Source organism: Bos mutus, chromosome 20 (assembly GCF_027580195.1).
Source record: "Bos mutus isolate GX-2022 chromosome 20, NWIPB_WYAK_1.1, whole genome shotgun sequence".
NCBI classification, from domain to species: domain Eukaryota; kingdom Metazoa; phylum Chordata; class Mammalia; order Artiodactyla; family Bovidae; genus Bos; species Bos mutus.
Genome location: NC_091636.1, coordinates 30464492 through 30481897, shown reverse-complemented (window position 1 = coordinate 30481897; position 17406 = coordinate 30464492). Strand labels below are relative to the sequence as shown.

General features: G+C 44.0%; 1 protein-coding gene across 7 annotated transcripts in view; it reads right to left on the bottom strand.

Annotated features, from left to right (window-relative positions):
- The window catches only part of ARHGEF28 (Rho guanine nucleotide exchange factor 28), a 345798-nt gene that overhangs the window by 148331 nt on the left and 180061 nt on the right, over positions 1 to 17406 (bottom strand). For 6 of the 7 annotated variants that reach the window (XM_070357593.1, XM_070357587.1, XM_070357588.1 and 3 more), the window contains exons 8-9: positions 11828 to 11880; positions 11165 to 11225 (exon numbers count right to left, since the gene is read on the bottom strand). The exons of the other annotated variant lie outside the window; for it this stretch is intronic. In XM_070357593.1, coding sequence (XP_070213694.1) covers positions 11165 to 11225; positions 11828 to 11880 — 114 coding nt within the window. The remainder of the gene's footprint in view (positions 1 to 11164; positions 11226 to 11827; positions 11881 to 17406) is intronic. 7 annotated transcript variants of the gene reach the window in all.

The following is a 17406-nucleotide window of genomic DNA, read 5'->3' as shown; positions in this document are numbered from 1 at the left end:
AAGTCTAGAATCTTAATCGCCCTTAAGTACCTTCCTTAATTGCTCTTAAGGCATTAACCACTGGGTATTCAGCAAGCCTGGGGGCTTTCCTGGTGGCAACAGTGGTAAAGAACTCATCTGCTGATGAGGGAGATGTAGGTTCAATCCCTGGGCAGGAAGATCCCCTGGAGGAGGGCATGGCAACCCATGCCAGTATTCTTGCCTGGAGCATCCCATGGACATTGGAGCCTGTCGGGCTATAGACTATAGGGTCGCACAGAGTTGGACATGACTGAAATGACTCAGCATGCACACACACACACTCAGAAAGCCTAAACTCACGCAAACACACTGACACCGCCATCAAGCCCAAAACTCAAGGATTTCTCTGTATGGACAATTCTTTCATAAAGTGTCTGTACACACAGGTATTCTAAAGTGTTTCAACCAAAGAAAAGGAGACAAAATCCCTAAGTAGAAACTTAACTTCCCATACAAAGCATTTACAAATACCACTTCCAAAATATATTCCATATCTTTCATTTGTTCCATGTTTTATAAAGTAGGTATAGTTCCCTTAAGATTTTATGCTTATTTGAAATTTATAATTGTTTGATTTAATCAAAATAGCATCTTTAGGGATAGAAGCTATGGAATTGTTCACTAAGCTGGTTTACTTAGAGTTGAGGATCCTATTCTGGAGAATTAAAAAATTTAGGTTTCAGAGAAAGAACTGCCATTTTTTCCTCTCCTTGATTACATTTCAGAAATTAAGTTAGTTTGTGAGATGAAAGAAAAAGGCCATTTAGAATACACTACAACTGGGTTTCCCTGATGGCTCAGTGGTGAAGAATCCACCTGCCAATGCCTTCCAATGCAGGAGATGTGGGTTCGATTCCTGAGTTGGGAAGATCCCCTGGAGAAGGAAATGACAACCCACTGCAGTATTCTTGCCTGGAAAATCCCATGGACAGAGGAGCCTGGCGGGCTACAGTTCATGGGGTCGCGAAGAGTCAGACATGACAGCAACTAAACAACAGCGACAGCAGCTAGGTTGGTACCACTGTCAAACATCAGGGCTCCTTGCAATGCCCTCTCGACATCAGCGGACACAGCCACCCACTCCCTTCATTCCAATCTGTACACCTCTAAGTCCAATAAGTGAACATGACAGCAAATACAATCGCTTGATTTCTTCCTAATGTTTAAAAAGAATCTTTAAAGGCTTAATCATTTCATTTCGGTTCAACTAGTTAGGTAACTTTTTCAATGTATTTTTTATTTTTCACCTTTCCCTTAGATCTACAATGATATTGATGGTGATAATCATTCAAAGCCTGAAAACCTAAAAGAAATGGGCTCCCATTAATTGTTTTTGTAAATAATTGAAATCAAAGTAGAACCACACTTCTCTGATTTCAAAAATACTGAAAATCCAGTAAGTCAGGAGTGATTTCAGCAGAGCAGGGCTCCCTTAAGGAGCTTTGTCATGGTTCTCAATCTCGGCTGTATCTGAGAATCAGCTAGGGGAGCTTTTAGAACTCCTGAAACACAGGTTTGCACTTCAGGCCAATTAAGTCTGACCTCTCTGCAGGCGGGACCAGGGCTCCAGGATTATTTGTTAAAGCCTCAAGGTAATTCCAGTGCGCAGAGAGAGTTCAGATAAGACAGAGCTTAGATTAACTAGCAATGCCTAATCTTAACTCACTTTCATTTTGCTTTATGTTTTTAAACACATAGTTATGAGCAAAAAATAGGCAGAACATTAGACCTATCGTTGGACCAGACAGCTTCCTAGACTCTGCACTTATTAAAAAAAAAAAAGCAACTATGCAACTATGATAAATTATAAGACCATCACATGAAGACATTACACCTACTGTAAGGCTTTAGTTCCTTCACACTTCCTACTCTGTAGTATTAATTAACTTGATAATCCCAAAGTTCTCTTTTAACTTATGGGATAAAAGTCTGTCAATAAATATTCCCATTGTCTAATTTAAAGAAAAGTGCTTTATTTGCATTCCACAAGGAGAATTTTATTCAAACAATGAAACCACAGGTAGAGAAGGCAGAACACTCGTGATAAGAGAGCCAACCTCAGCTTATAGCACTCAGCACAATTCCAATAAGTCGGCAATTTCTTCTACCAAAACCAATTTTTAAAACCTCAACAACTGCAAGAAGAAATTTTCATTGAAGTGAACAAAAGGAATAAAATTCGAATCCAAACTTTTACAAATAACTTTGTATTCCAGTGGTCATCTCGAGATTTCTCCAGTCCCAGCTCCTTTATTTCAAAACCAAAACACTGGTAAGCTTTGGTTTGTGGTAGAAAGATGATGCCCGCCCCCCACGCAAAAAGAAATGAAAAGAATTAAATGAAGAAAACAAGGAATCTACCCAAAATTCTTATAGCCTGGGGTATAGAAACCTGCAAGAAATTAGGCTTAAAACTATTTTTCAGAAGGCTAACAGCTTTGCTAAGGTTACCCCCTCTCCCTTTTTTCCTTTTTCTTCCACATTTCATGCAACAGTTTTGAGATCTCAACATAGGTACATGTGTTACTAAATAATAATAGCTAAAAGACAGTGACAGATTTTATTTTCTTGGGCTCCAAAATTACTGTGAATGGTGACTGCAGCCATGAAATTAAAAAGATGCTGCTCCTTGGAAGAGAAGCTATGATAGACCCAGACAGTGTATTAAAAAGCAGAGACATCATTTTGCCGACAAAGCAAAGCTGTGGTTTTCCAGTAGTCATGGATGTGAGAGTTGGACCATAAAGAAGGCTGAGCACTAAGAATTCATGTTTTCAAACTGTGGTGCTGGAAAAGGCTCTTGAGAGTCTCTTGGACAGCAAGGAGATCAAACCAGTCTATCCTAAAGGACTGAATATTCACTGGAAGGATGGATGCTGAAGTCCACTGACTCAACTGACATTAGTTTGAGCAAACTCGGGGAGACAGTGAAGGACAGGGAACTTGGCGTGCTGCAGTCCTTGAGGTCGCAAAAAGTCGGACACAACTGAGCAACAGCTACGAGAGAGGGCCGGCTTCCAGTGACATGAGTCCTAGATCTTAAGATTCCACATTTTAGATCTCGTTTCTGAAGATAAAAGTTTTGAGATGTTTCCAAACAATTTTAAATTGCTCTTTATAAGCTTTTATAGCTTCAGTTCAGTCGCTCAGTCATGTCCGACTCTTTGCAACCCCATGAATCGCAGCACGCCAGGCCTCCCTGTCCATCACCAGCTCCCGGAGTTCACTCAAACTCATGTCCACCGAGTCGGTGATGCCATCCAGCCATCTCATCCTCTGTCGTCCCCTTCTCCTCCTGCCCCCAATCCCTCCCAGCATCAGTGTCTTTTCCAATGAGTCAACTCTTCGCATGAGGTGGCCAAAGTATTTATAGCTTAGTAGCTTCAATTCCATTTACAAACTTTCACTTAGTATAAGAAGAAAAGACTAACCTAATTAGTCCTACTGATTAGTGATTTGCCAGACGAGTACTACTGACTGCGCTGTCTCCACCCAGCTCACCACCCAAATCCATGGGCCTTGGACTCTCCCAGATATATCCACAAATGCAGGTCTCAGATAAAGAGTCTGCACAGCCCCTGACATTTTGTTCTACAGGGACTATTCTTTGCATCTTCCAATCATTTTCTCCCAGTTACTCTTTGGTGATGTTTTCCTAAGCTTTTTGTGCAGGTGCTCCATCTTCCTCCGTCTAGTCTGCGTTGGCTGGGTTGCGCACACTGAAACACCTCATTTCCTATCGTTTGTTTCTGCTTGTGCCTCCTCGTCCCAATTCATCTGGATAAGGTTTTTTTGGCATCATGTTAGGCTTCCTTCCACATTCAGCTCTGGTTCATCTTCTGCCAGTGCCCACCTTGCCAGTCCCAACACGCACTGAGAGGTTTTCTCATTACACATAAGATTCCCTGGTGGCTCGACAGTAAAGAATCTGCTTGCAATGCAGAAGACCTGGGTTCACTCCCTGGGTCGGGAGATCCCCTGGAGAAGGAAATGACAACCCACTCAGTATTCTTGCCTGGAAAATTCCATGGACAGAGGAGCCTGGTGAGCTACAGTCCATGGGTTTGCAAAAGAGTTAGACACAACTGAGCAACTAACACTTTCACTTCATTTCAACAAACAATAACAGCAATGAAGTGACCCAGGGTATTAATAAATAACTGGGACTTGAGCCTCCAGCATGTACTGACAATTGGGCCACTCTGTAAAATCAACAATTATATTATAAAAGGGAGGGTCTGAGGTTTCTTTTTTCTTAGCCAATAAACATTTATGGTGGCTCAGATAGTAAAGAATCTGTTTTCAGTGCAAAAGACCCAGCTACAGTCCCTAGGTTGGGAAGATCCCCCAGAGAAACGAATGGCTACCCACTCCAGTATTCCTGCCTGGAGAATTCCATGGACAGAGGAGCCTGGCAGGTACAATCCATGGGTTTGCAAGAGAGTCAGACACGACTGGGCAACTAACACTTTCAAACACTTACAGGGAGAATCTATGACATCTTCTCTTTTTAAAAAAGTAATTCACATTTTTAGTAGAAAAAATGTACAGCATTATTTTCAGCTACCTTCTAACATGTAGCTTTCCATATGGCATATAATCTAACGTGAAAAAACAGGACACACAATCCTATTGTTTACATGATCACAACTATGTAAAAAAAACATCAGTTCAGTTCAGTCGCTCAGTCGTGTCCGACGCTTTGTGACCCCATGAATCGCAGCACGCCAGGCCTCCTGTCCATCACCAACTCCCGGAGTTCACCCAGACTCATGTCCATCGAGTCGGTGATGTCATCCAGCCATCTCATCCTCTGTCGTCCCCTTCTCCTCCTGCCCCCAATCCCTCCCAGCATCAGCCTTTTCCAATGAGTCAACTCTTCACATGAGGTGGCCAAAGTACTGGAGTTTCAGCTTTAGCATCAGTCCTTCCAAAGAAATCCCAGGGCTGATCTCCTTCAGAATGGACTGGTTGGATCTCCTTGCAGTCCAAGGGACTCTCAAGAGTCTTCTCCAACACCACAGTTCAAAAGCATCAATTCTTCGGTGCTCAGCCTTCTTCACAGTCCAACTCTCACATCCATACATGACCACAGGAAAAACCATAGCCTTGACTAGACGGACCTTTGTTGGCAAAGTAATGTCTCTGCTTTTGAATATGCTATCTAGGTTGGTCATAACTTTCCTTCCAAGGAGTGTCTTTTAATTTCATGGCTGCAGTCACCATCTGCAGTGATTCTGGAGCCCAGAAAAATAAAGTCTGACACTGTTTCCCCATCTACTTCCCATGAAGTGATGGGACCTGATGCCATGATCTTCATTTTCTGAATGTTGAGCTTTAAGCCAACTTTTTCACTCTCCACTTTTACTTTCATCAAGAGGCTTTTTAGTTCCTCTTCACTTTCTGCCATAAGGGTGGTGTCATCTGCATATATGAGGTTATTGATATTTCTCCTGGCAATCTTGATTCCAGCTTGTGTTTCTTCCAGTCCAGTGTTTCTCATAATGTACTCTGCATATAAGTTAAATATGCAGGGTGACAATATACAGCCTTGACGTACTCCTTTTCCTATTTGGAACCAGTCTGTTGTTCCATGTCCAGTTCTAACTCTTGCTTCCTGACCTGCATACAAATTTCTCAAGAGGCAGGTCAGGTGGTCTGGTATTCCCATCTCTTTCAGAATTTTCCACAGTTTATTGTGATCCACACAGTCAAAGGCTTTGGCATAGTCAATAAAGCAGAAATAGATGTTTTTCTGGAACTCTCTTGCTTTTTCCATGATCCAGCGGATGTTGGCAATTTGATCTCTGGTTCCTCTGCCTTTTCTAAAACCAGCTTGAACATCAGGAAGTTCACGGTTCACATATTGCTAAAGCCTGGCTTGGAGAATTTTGAGCATTACTTTACTAGCATGTGAGATGAGTGCAATTGTGCGGTAGTTTGAGCATTCTTTGGCATTGCCTTTCTTTGGGATTGGAATGAAAACTGATCTTTTCCAGTCCTGTGGCCACTGCTGAGTTTTCCAGATTTGCTGGCATATCGAGTGCAGCACTTTCACAGCATCATCTTTCAGGACTTGAAATAGCTCAACTGGAATTCCATCACCTCCACTAGCTTTGTTCGTAGTGATGCTTTCCAAGGCCCACTTGACTTCACATTCGAGGATGTCTGGCTCTAGGTCAGTGATCACACCATCATGATTATCTGGGTTGTGAAGATCTTTTTTGTATAGTTCTTCTGTGTATTCTTGCCACCTCTTCTTAATATCATCTGCTTCTGTTAGGTCCATACCATTTCTGTCCTTTATCGAGCCCATCTTTGCATGAAATGAAGACTTCATGCAAAAACACAGATGCACAGGGACAATAATAGTAGTACACATACCCAAATCTAGCAGCAGCTGCTTTGGGGGTGGCAGAGCTATAGGAGTGATTTCTTGTTTTCTATTCTTTCTGAAACTTCAGAGTTTTCTACTGTGAGAAGTCATTACTTCTGTATACAAAAGACAAAGTTATTTCTTCTGAAAGGCTTATTTAGCACAATGTGTGTATTAGTCACTCAGTCGTGTCCAATTCTTTGTAATCCCATGGACTGTAGCCCATCAAGCTCCATGGAATTTTCCAGTCAAGGATACTGAAGTGGGTAGCCATTCTCTTCTCTAGGGGATCTTTCCGACCCAGGGATCAAACCACCTAGGTCTCCCACATTGCTGACAGATTCTTTACCGTCTGAGCCATCAAGAAAGCTCCATTTAGCACAATATCATGCTTAAAATCCCAAGCATTTGCATCAGGCTCCCATGGACGGAGGAGCCTGGTAGGTTGCAGTCCATGGGGTCGCTAAGAGTTGGGCACGACTGAGCGACTTCACTTTCACTTTTCACTTTCATGCATTGGAGAAGGAAATGGCAACCCACTCCAGTGTTCTTGCCTGGAGAGTCCCAGGGACGGGGGAGCCTGATGGGCTGCCGTCTATGGGGTCGCATAGAGTTGAACACACTGAAGCAACTTAGCAGCAGCAGCAGCACTCTCCACTTGCCGGACAGTAGATAAGGAACTGCTTCACACCCAGAGCTTCAGGTACCAGGACTCCCCAGGCAAAAAGATGACACCGGTCAATTCCATCACCACGTCCCCTAGTGACCCTGCCTCCCTATGACCTGCCCCTGTAGGGAAAGTTAAGCATGCTCATAGAGCTCTTGTCTTAACATGTCAGTCTTACCAAGCCTTCATTTTTTTCCATCCAAATGTTCATATAACTTACAGCTTTAGTAAACTTCAACAAATTATCTTTAGTCCAATGCAAACAGATTGAAGGCAGGAGGAGAAGGGGACAACAGAGGATGAGATGGTTGGATGGCCTCACCAACTCGATGGACATGAGTTTGCGCAAGCTCCGGGAGTTGGTGATGGACAGGGAAGCCTGGCGTGCTGCAGTCCATGGGGTCGCAAATGGTCAGACGCAATGAACTGAATGTAAACAATAGCTGATAAATGACTGCAGGAAAATCAGTTTCAAATCTGGGCTGTCATATACAAGCTCACTCACACTGAAGTATCACTTGCTGAGAGGGGCATGTCACCTCCCGGGGCTTCCATAATCCACCTAAGACACTGGCGTTCTTGCTTCACAGTACTCAGTCGTGAACTTAACTTTCAACCAGAAATCTTAGTTTCTTACCAGGCACATGTTTTTATTTTTTGATTCAACCTTTCAAAAGTAAAGTTTGCTTTTAAACTACAATAAACAACTAAGCAAGTCGTTTCCAGCTTTGCCAATCCAGAGCTGGTCTAACGCGTCTTTGTTGGTAGCTGGGTTTCCAACAAGCAGCGGACATTCACCCTCCCTGCTGTACTTCCCAAGGAGGGCCATGCTTCCTGCTCCACGTTCGCATCCCGTCTCCTTGCATAACACTCACAGCAGCCCACTGTTAAGCTTCGATTTCTTAATCACATTTAGCCCTGTATCCTCAAGCCAAACAGACCCCTTCTTCCTTTTTAATTTCCATATGGACCCATTTCATCTACCTTCTCTCTTTCTTTTGCTCCAAATGCTTTGCCCTCTACTGCATCCCACCTGCCCAGAGTGTGAAGGCGCCATACGCCAAAGAGTCCTACTCTTCACGACGGCAGCATAACAGTCAGACCCCGGCCCTCAACTCACACTCTCCCCTCTGAGCAAAAGGTCAAGACTGCACAATATCCACAGAGAGTGGGGCCTTCGCTTCTGGACTCACCATAAATGTAACGTCAGTATCATGACTCACTGCTGACGCACCTCAGAGGCACTGGCTTGGATGGGGTTACCACCTACTACCCACCGGAGACATTATTCCTCCCATGAGCAGTCATCTTCAGCGTATAAACTAACGTCGAGGTGGTTGTCCATGCTCTGATGCACCAACAACAGTACAGAGGAAACCTCCTCTGGATCTTCCCTGTCCAGTGCAAGAGCTGTAGTTCCAAGGCAGTTCCTCAGTCACACTGCTCACACATCACACGCTATACTGACATACGTGGCCACTGGCTGGATCTGAACACTGCAAATACAGAACACGTCCATCGTCACAGAAATTTCCACTGGAACAGCACTGACATCATTGACGAGATCACACTAAACTCACGTCACACTGCTTTGAATACTACAAGGCAGCCAAGAAATGCACCTCAACCCCACAGCAATCCCCACCGCCTCAGAGAATAAGCACAAGATCAGCTTCACATACGAAGTAAAGCAGTTTGGAAGCGGCCCCGGGAAAAAGCCGTTTCTGGTTCCAGACAGCAGCTTACCACCTGACTCTTGCTCACTGCTTGCTGCCCTCTTCTGTCTCAAAGGTTCTTTTACTTTTTTTTTTTTTTTACTTTTTTAAATTTTATATTGAAGTATAGATGATTAACAGTGTTGTGATAGTTTCCGGTGGACAGCAGAGTGACTCAGCCAAACATATACACGTATCCATTCTTCCCCAAACTCCCTTCCCATCCAGGCTGCCACATAACATTGAGCAGAGTTCTCTTGTGCTATATGCTAGGTCCTTGTTCGTTACCCATTTTAAATAGAGTGGTGTGTTCATGTTGATCTCCAACTCCCTAACTACCCCTTCCTCCCAACCTTCCCCGCCTCCCACCCCTGCAGTAACCGTAAGTTCATTCTCTAAGTCTGTGAGTCTGTTCAGAAGGTTCTTTTAAAAGGTATTACATTCTTCACATAAGGTAATTTTTTTAACCCACCAAGTTTCGATGAACAACAAAGCAAGAGACAATCTGCACAATGGACAACCACTCACAGACCTCCTCGTAAATGACCGAGATTAAAGGCATACAGGCTCATCTCTCTCAAACTCGTCATCACACCCCTCCTCAGACACAATGATGCTACTGACAAAAACTTCCATTCGATCAGGTTACTAGTTTCCGTAACATGCACCTTCTTACCCAGTACGGATACCCATTTGAGAAGAGAGTGAATGTTTAGAGCCTAAAATTAAAATAATCCTGCTACTCAATCCTTTTACCAGCCAACATTCCTCCCCCCACCAGCAATTTGTCTTGGTAAACATTCTTCAAAGCGAACATTCCTGGAAGCATGATGCAATCTGGAGAGGAGACATCCTGCACGCATGAGCAGCGGCCGGACCCTGGGCTTCGGTGGCCCACGACAGTCATCTACGTGGACATGCCTGTTTTCCCTTCTCCTTCCTCTCCCTCTCTTCTGGAAGTAAAGTACTCCTCTTATCCTCTTACCTTACGTAGCTTCCCAGGCAGCACTAGGGGTAAAGAACCCGCATGCCAATGCAGTAGACACAAGAGACACGGGTTCGATCCCTGGGTTGGGAAGATGCCCTGGAGGAGGGCATGGCAACTCACTCCAGTATTCTTGCCGAGAGAAACCCCATGAACAGAGGAGCCAGGCGGGCTACCATCCACAGGGTGACAAAGAGTCAGACACGACGGAAACAGCTTAGCACACGCACACCTTACATAGCGTAAACAGTAAAGAGTGCACAGCGCTGGGGATGGTCTAGTTTCTATCCAAATTTCAGTGGCACCTCACGCAAGGAGATCCAGAAACCACCTCTGCCTGTGGCACAGCCAAGTGGCATGCGGGGTGCTTCCCCCTTGCCCTGCTTTATTCCCCTGATTTCCTAATTGCTCTGCTCTGTGCCTGCCAGGCGAGAAAACACTGCCCAGGGAGCCCTCTGCACCCTCCACTCGGCACACCCACCCACCTTGGTTCTCACCCAGGGAGGTGTCCTGCTTTCCCCGATCCCCACCCCGCTGCAGCTCCCAAGGCTGCTCTGCCCCGGCACTCTCCAGGCGTCCGAGCAGTCTGAGCCTAAAGAAATTGACTGAGAAACTTCTCGATCCTCTGCTTCCCACTTCTCAGGTGCCCAAATGAGGCATCAGCTGACGGCCCCGCCTGTGCATATCCTCAAACCCCCAACAGCTTCATCAGGCTCTGACTCAAAAGGTAAGAATGGAGCCCTGATGAGCCCTGAACAATCAGCAAAGGCTCGAGGAAGAGATGTGGGGAGATATCCCTCGCAGAGTGCTGAGTTATGATGCCTGTGAGCGGATGGGAATTCCCAGGGCCACAGGAAGAAATACCTTCCTCTTGCCAAGAGAATGTCTGCTTCCTTTGAAATGACACCCACGTCAGATCCATGCCCCAGGGTCAGCATCTGGTCTTTTTCTGAGGCCGGGGGAAAGATCCCACAGACTCAGTTCCAAGGGGTCCTCACCAGGTATCAAAGGGGGACAGAGGTAAACGTGGGAATTCTGAGGCCCGGTGGATGAAGCTATGAGTCTCGAGTCCTCCATTTACTCTCCACAGTGGCCCCGGTCATATCACCTACACACAGAAGCTAGTAGTGCCTGGCTCATAGGGATAACAGGGTAACATACGACCAGCTCCAAGCCAGCACGTGCTCAGAGTAAAACCGTCCAGGAAAAGCTTGGATTCCTTCCTTTGTTTTGATTTGTTTTTTAGATTGTAAATGGAGACTCAAATGCATTTCAAGAAACAGACGCGGCTCCCAGGAAGGAATATTTTATTTCTAAATAGATTTTCTTCTTGTCCCCTGCATACCTGTGTTTGTGATACCCCACATGAATGCCAGAGGAAGCCATATGTTGGAACATACCCAAATCTAGCCTCTCCTGGTCCTCATGTTCATTCAGTGGAACCACCGGGCTTTTCACACGCTGAAAAAGATGAAGTCAGGTCGGTTTTTTACAAGTTACTTACTTGCTAACACTAATGTTTATTTTTGTAAATGAAAAAGCAAGCTAAGAAAACATTAGGAAAGACATGTTATACATGTCACCATATGTAAACAGAAAAAACAAGTCTTAGTATTTGTACTAAGTTAGTATTAAGTACTAACAAGTACTTAGTATTAAGAGCCAGAAGTAAGCAAAGGATCTGTACCAAGCTGAAGCATGCCTAAAAGCCATCCATAGACTATATTATATTCAGGGAATATCTCCCAGGTTCATTTCTGAAGATGCATTGTTGGGAAACATCTATAGATACCATCTTCAGGTACAAAGTTTTAGAAAATGTATTCAAGTATCTTGCATAGACAAGACACATATACAACCCAGAAAGACCGCCAGGTGTAGTCATCAAGGGTAGAGATCGAAAATTCAATAGAGGTAATAATTCAAGTTATTCGCAACATGTCTCGGGACATATCCCTGAGTTTTTCTTGCTTTGGGTTTTTCCTGTGTGTATTAGCACCAGATCTTCACTTCCACTTCAACTCAGAGAAGAACAAAGAGGAAAACAGGCAGAGAACCATTACCTTTACACCCTCCTTCCCGGGTGATGATCTGCTGCACCCCGAATTCTTAATCTCTGCAAAAAGAATAATTCTCATCAGAATCCACTGATAGGAACATGCTTTAAATTAAAAAAAAAAAAAAAAAAGGAAGAAGAAGAAAAAAGGCGGAGGGAAGAGAAACTAGATGACAAATATAAATGATTTGCTCAGAGCTGTCTGTGTGGAACTCGGTTCTAGATTTGGCTCTTAAAACACTCCGCAGAGCGGCATATGACTGACAGCCCACGCTCTGCTATTATCTTGGTGTGGACCAAGATGTAAACAAGCCAGCCCAGGAGCTCTCACAGGAAATCCTGAGGAAGACGATGACCATTAAACAAACAAACCCCCCAACCCAGAAGGAAGGCCGCGTGCTGACCGAAGCTTCTCCATACAGCACCTGTTCTAAGGATGTGACTCGTACCCACCTGAGGAAACCCCGCACTTCTCTTTGCTCCAGTACCACTGACTTCACGTTTCAAAAGAGCCTAGCTCGTTCTAGACGAGGTTCAGCCTTTCCTTGCCCATGGTTTAGAGTCAAGAACAGCCTTAACAGCCTTAAACATCAGCCCAGCCCTTGGGCTGGGACCTCAGACAGTGCCCGGCTCCACCTCACCAGCCCCAGGCACCCGGGGGGGCCCACGCTCTGCATAAAGGCTTTCCCGGAAGCATCAGTGCTCATGATGTTCTGGGATGAACAGGAAGGCCCACTTAAGGTGTATTTTTCTCTGTCTTGACTGATTGGTTCTCTTCCCAAATACTCAGTTGCCCATAAACAAGAGCCACTGTGGTTGAAGCAAGCACCGAGAGCAGGTTTGGGCCTGAGAACAGAAGAGACGGCACTGCTAACAAGAGCGGTGGGATGGAGATCTTCAACCAGGATTTGTGTTCGCATAATAACACCTTGGGCCCAGGCCCTCCTCTGCTTCTCTGCCCCCCGGGCTCTGCAGGATGCCAGTTCTGGGGAGCCCCTAGTTTTCCCGGCAGGTGCATTAACTAGGCATTCCCTCCTCTACTGCCACTCCTGTTACTGTTAGGCACAGAGGTCTCACACCTCTGAGTAGATTCATTCAGGCTCTTCTTCCTGCCTAGCAACAAGGCTGGTTCTCTCTTTCCACATTTCTGCTTAGAAAAAGTCTAAGGTCTTCATTAGGATGGAGCAGAGAAGTCAACAAACACAAAGTCATTATGTGTTTTTTTAAATCTGCATAACAATAACTTTGAACCTGCTTTACATTAAGCAAGTTCAAAAGATATTTGCACTCCACCACAGTATATTGGGGTTTCCCCAGTATCTCAGCTGGTAAAGAAGCTGCCTGCAATGCAGGAGACCTGGGTTCGATTCCTAGGTTGAGAAGATCCCCTGGAGAAGAGAAAGGCTACCAACTCCAGTATTCTGGCCTGGAGAATTTCATGGACTGTATAGTCCATGGGGTCACAAAGAGTCGGACACAACTGAGCAACTTTCACTTTCACTTTTCAGCGTATACTGGGGCTTCCCTGGAAGTTCAGCTGGTAAAGAATTTGCCTGCAATGCAGGAGACCCTGGTTTGATTCCTGTATCAGGAAGATTCCCTGGAGAAGGGATAGGCTACCTACACCAGTATTCTTGGGCTTCCTTGGTGGCTCAGATGGTAAAGAATCCACCTGCAATGCAGGAGACCTGGGTTTGATCCCTGGGTTGGGAAGATGCCCTGAAGGAGGGCATGGAAACCCACTTCAGTATTCTTGACTGGAGAATCCCCATGGATAGAGGAGCCTGGTGGGCTACAGTCTATGGGATTACAAAGAGTCAGACACAACTGAGCGACCAGCACACACACACACACACAGAATATATTGCTCTTGAACTCATACTGTATATTAGCCTCTGTGATGAAAAATGAAAAGGACAATAGCTTCAATTTCATGTAGTCATGACCACTGACCTCAACAGGGAGTAAGGACAAGACAGTAACTGATGCCCAGCCTTTTGTCATCCAGCTTTTGTTGTCCAGCATCCCAGCCCACCTTTACATGGACATCCCAAGTAAGGCCTCCAGGTGGCAGCAGAGTACCATCTGCAGAACAACAGGGCCGCTGATGGAAATGTCAAAATAAGACAACTTCACCCTTCAAAAGCCTGCTGTTTAAGCACCAAAGTCCAAAACACTGTGTTAGGAGAAAGTTTCCGTCCTACTGCACAGATGCAGAAAACTGATGTGAAGCTCCTACTATAGTGTTTACCATATGAGAGCACAGCAAGTCTTCTGTTGTGAAATATATATAGTCAAACTAAAAAATTCAGTGACCCACCAACATGTTAAAAATAGAAAAAAAAAAAAAAGAGAAAACTAGAACTAAAGTTTCAACAGACACATCTGCACTGACAGCAAGAGAGCCACAGACATTTTTATTGCCCATCACTGGATATTACTTTAGAGCCATTTTAGACCACATACTCTTAAATGATACGAATTCTGCATCTCAAAAGAATTCTGCACCCATAGCGCTGATTCAGAAGAAGAATACACATTTTTTTCAGGGTTGCTGATGAAGAAATCTCTGTCAGGTAATCCACCTGCAGCAACAAAGGGTGTGTTCACCCGTAATCTGTTCAGAGTCCACCCCTGTGGGGTGTTTGGATTCCATCTCCCTGCCCCTCTCAAAAGGCTAATCTTCATATACAGCCAGCCTACATTTTCCTTCCAGTCTAAACCAATTCTGTTCAATATTCAAGCAAATAGTGCAAACTATGTTAAAACAGATGTCTTCATAGAATGTGTACTTTATCATTTTAAGAACTTTCAAAGCTATAAAGCCTTTATCTCAAAATCATTAAAAATACTTGTGACAATAATGTATCTTTAATTAATTTAGAATGATACAGAACTACATCTTAGAGGTTTTAAAGAATTTGGCACTCCTTCCACTGGAGTTTAATTGCTCCAGCAGAGTTTCTGCTAAATGCCTAGGATCCTTTTACACTCAGCCATTGCACCACCAATTGCAGAGTGCAATCAAACTACTCATTGCTATAGCAACCTTCAGCGGATAATGGTATCAGTAAACCCAAGCTATTCTGTTTTAAAGGCCTATTAACCCTGGTGGCTCAGACAGTAAAGCGTCTGTTTACAATGAGAGAGACCCAGGTTCAATCCCTGGGTTGGGAAGATCCCCTGGAGAAGGAAATGGCAATCCACTCTAGTATGATTGCCTGGAAAATCCCATGGACAGAGGAGTCTGGTAGGCTACAGTCCATGGGGTCGCAAAGAGTCGGATACGACTGAGCGACTTTACTTACTTACTGAATCTTGCCTTCAAGGCCCACCCAGAAGTAAAGATCACCCCCTCCTAAATCAGACTTACCAAACATCATAAACATGTTCTTTATTGCCAAACTATAATAGAACAAGAAGTAATCTCTAATATTCATGTTCACCAGGGACACTGCACCAGCAAACAGGGTTTTCAACACAGGATGGAGTAGCTGTAAGATTAATATCAATGTCTTGTTAAGAAACAGATTAGCCTAACAGATCTCAATTCTGTGCACAAACCATACTGTCTCCTTTTGAGAAATGGGACCACAGAGGTTAGACTTAAGCAATGAGAAAGCTACATCAAAAATACGGGCTGCTCAGTATTCTTCAACTACAATTTGCTGTGCCGGCTGACCCCTACCCCAGGAAGAAGCAAAAAGAACCTGGATCAGAGGCAGCCAGACAACTACTGCAGCTTCCCTCCTACCTCAGGCTCAACTCTCTACAATCAAGTCCCCAGCTGGGTTAGACATGAAGGGCGGCACCAAAAGCACAAAGGAAAAAAGAGTCATGCTCTCAGCTTGCTCTCCTGCCCCACCAATGCCCAAAAAAGGTCTCACAGGGTAGTTCACAGTCTTGGAATGAATCCTCTTCTCCCAAAAGACTACAGGCACTGGGAAGGTTGGGTCCAATCAATTTAAGTCCATCACTTGCATCTCCAGGACCAAGCAGGGTGCCTTCCATACTACAGGTGCTGAACAAATGCTTCTTTCCTTGATTAGGATCCAATGGCCCAAAGTAACTGATGAGATAGAGTAGATCATTAGGGACAAGGGAAAGTTGGTCACTTTTTAAAATTACTAATCCAAACACTTTCAATACAAGCATTATTTCGTCACAACTTCTGAACTGCCAGGTTGATGAGACAGATAATGCCTTTCCCCTGGCTTCCCCCAACTCCTCCAGCTCCGCAAGCCCCAAGCCACCCTTTCCTCTCCAGTTACACACTGGAGTTTCACTAATAACTTCACTTCCATGAATCACCTTAATGTTTTATCCATGTGTGCATGTGCATGTCTGATTCACAACTACTAGAGAATTACAATGGCAACAGGAAAAAATTTGAAAATATCTGTGACGTCTACCACTCTCAGTTCAGAGGTAATCATAACTCTGATCTTTTGTTTCAGTATCTCCATTATACCTTTTTCACTGAAGGAATTATAACTTTTTTTTCTTATTAGGAATACTAGCAAGAACTATCATTTGGCCTTCCCAGTATAAATGTAGACTAGAAGAAACAATGAGAGACTTATCCACAGCAATGTCAGCATGAGCCCAGTTGGTCCATGCGCTCCAACAGTCCTGCCAGTGCACCAAGCTCAACCTCAACCAGGTTCCCACTGTGGCCCAGGACAAGCAGTCAGGGAGAGGGCATCAGGAGAGAAGACCTCAAACAACTCTGAAACATCATCTTTTATGATATAATTTTTCTCTTTCTACTCTGCATTCTTTCAGAAAGAAATTAAAACACCTTTTTTTAAAAAAAAATACATACTGGGTTTTTTAATTTAAATGATTCATAACACTTTTTTGAGCCACAAAAGTAATTAAGAAAACTTGAAAGGGACTAAGAAAAACAATCTCTAAAACCACCACTAATGGCTTAGTATAGTCTCTTCACACATACACATATATATTTGTAACTGTATATTTGTATTTGTGTGTGTATATATGTGTGCATGTGTGTGTGTATATATATATATGTGTGTGTGTGTGCGTGTGTATATGTAACAGCTTTAAGGTATAATTCAATACCATACTACTCATCCATTTAAAGTATACAATTCAATGATTTTTAACATACTCAGAGTTGTGCAATCCTCACCACAACCAGTTTTAGAACATTTTCATCACCCCAACAAGAAACACCATATCCATTAACTCTCGCTACTCATTTCTCCCCAACCACCACCACTTCCGCCCGAGCCCTCAGTAACCACTAACTACTTTCTGTCTTAATGGATGTCATTTTGGATATTTCACATAATGGAATCGTACAATATATGGTCTTTTGTAACTGGCTTCTTTCACCAAGCTTGTTATCAAGGTCCATACACGTCACAATCGTCAGGACCTCACCACTTTTACCACCAAATACCATCTATCTCCATTGTATAGATAGATCGCATTTTTGTGTCTCCATTTCTCAGCTGAGGGACTTTTTGGATTGTTTCCACTTTTTTGGCAGTTATCAATAATGCCACTTTGAACATTTGTGTACAAGTTTAAGTAGATCTATGTTTTCATTTCTCTTGA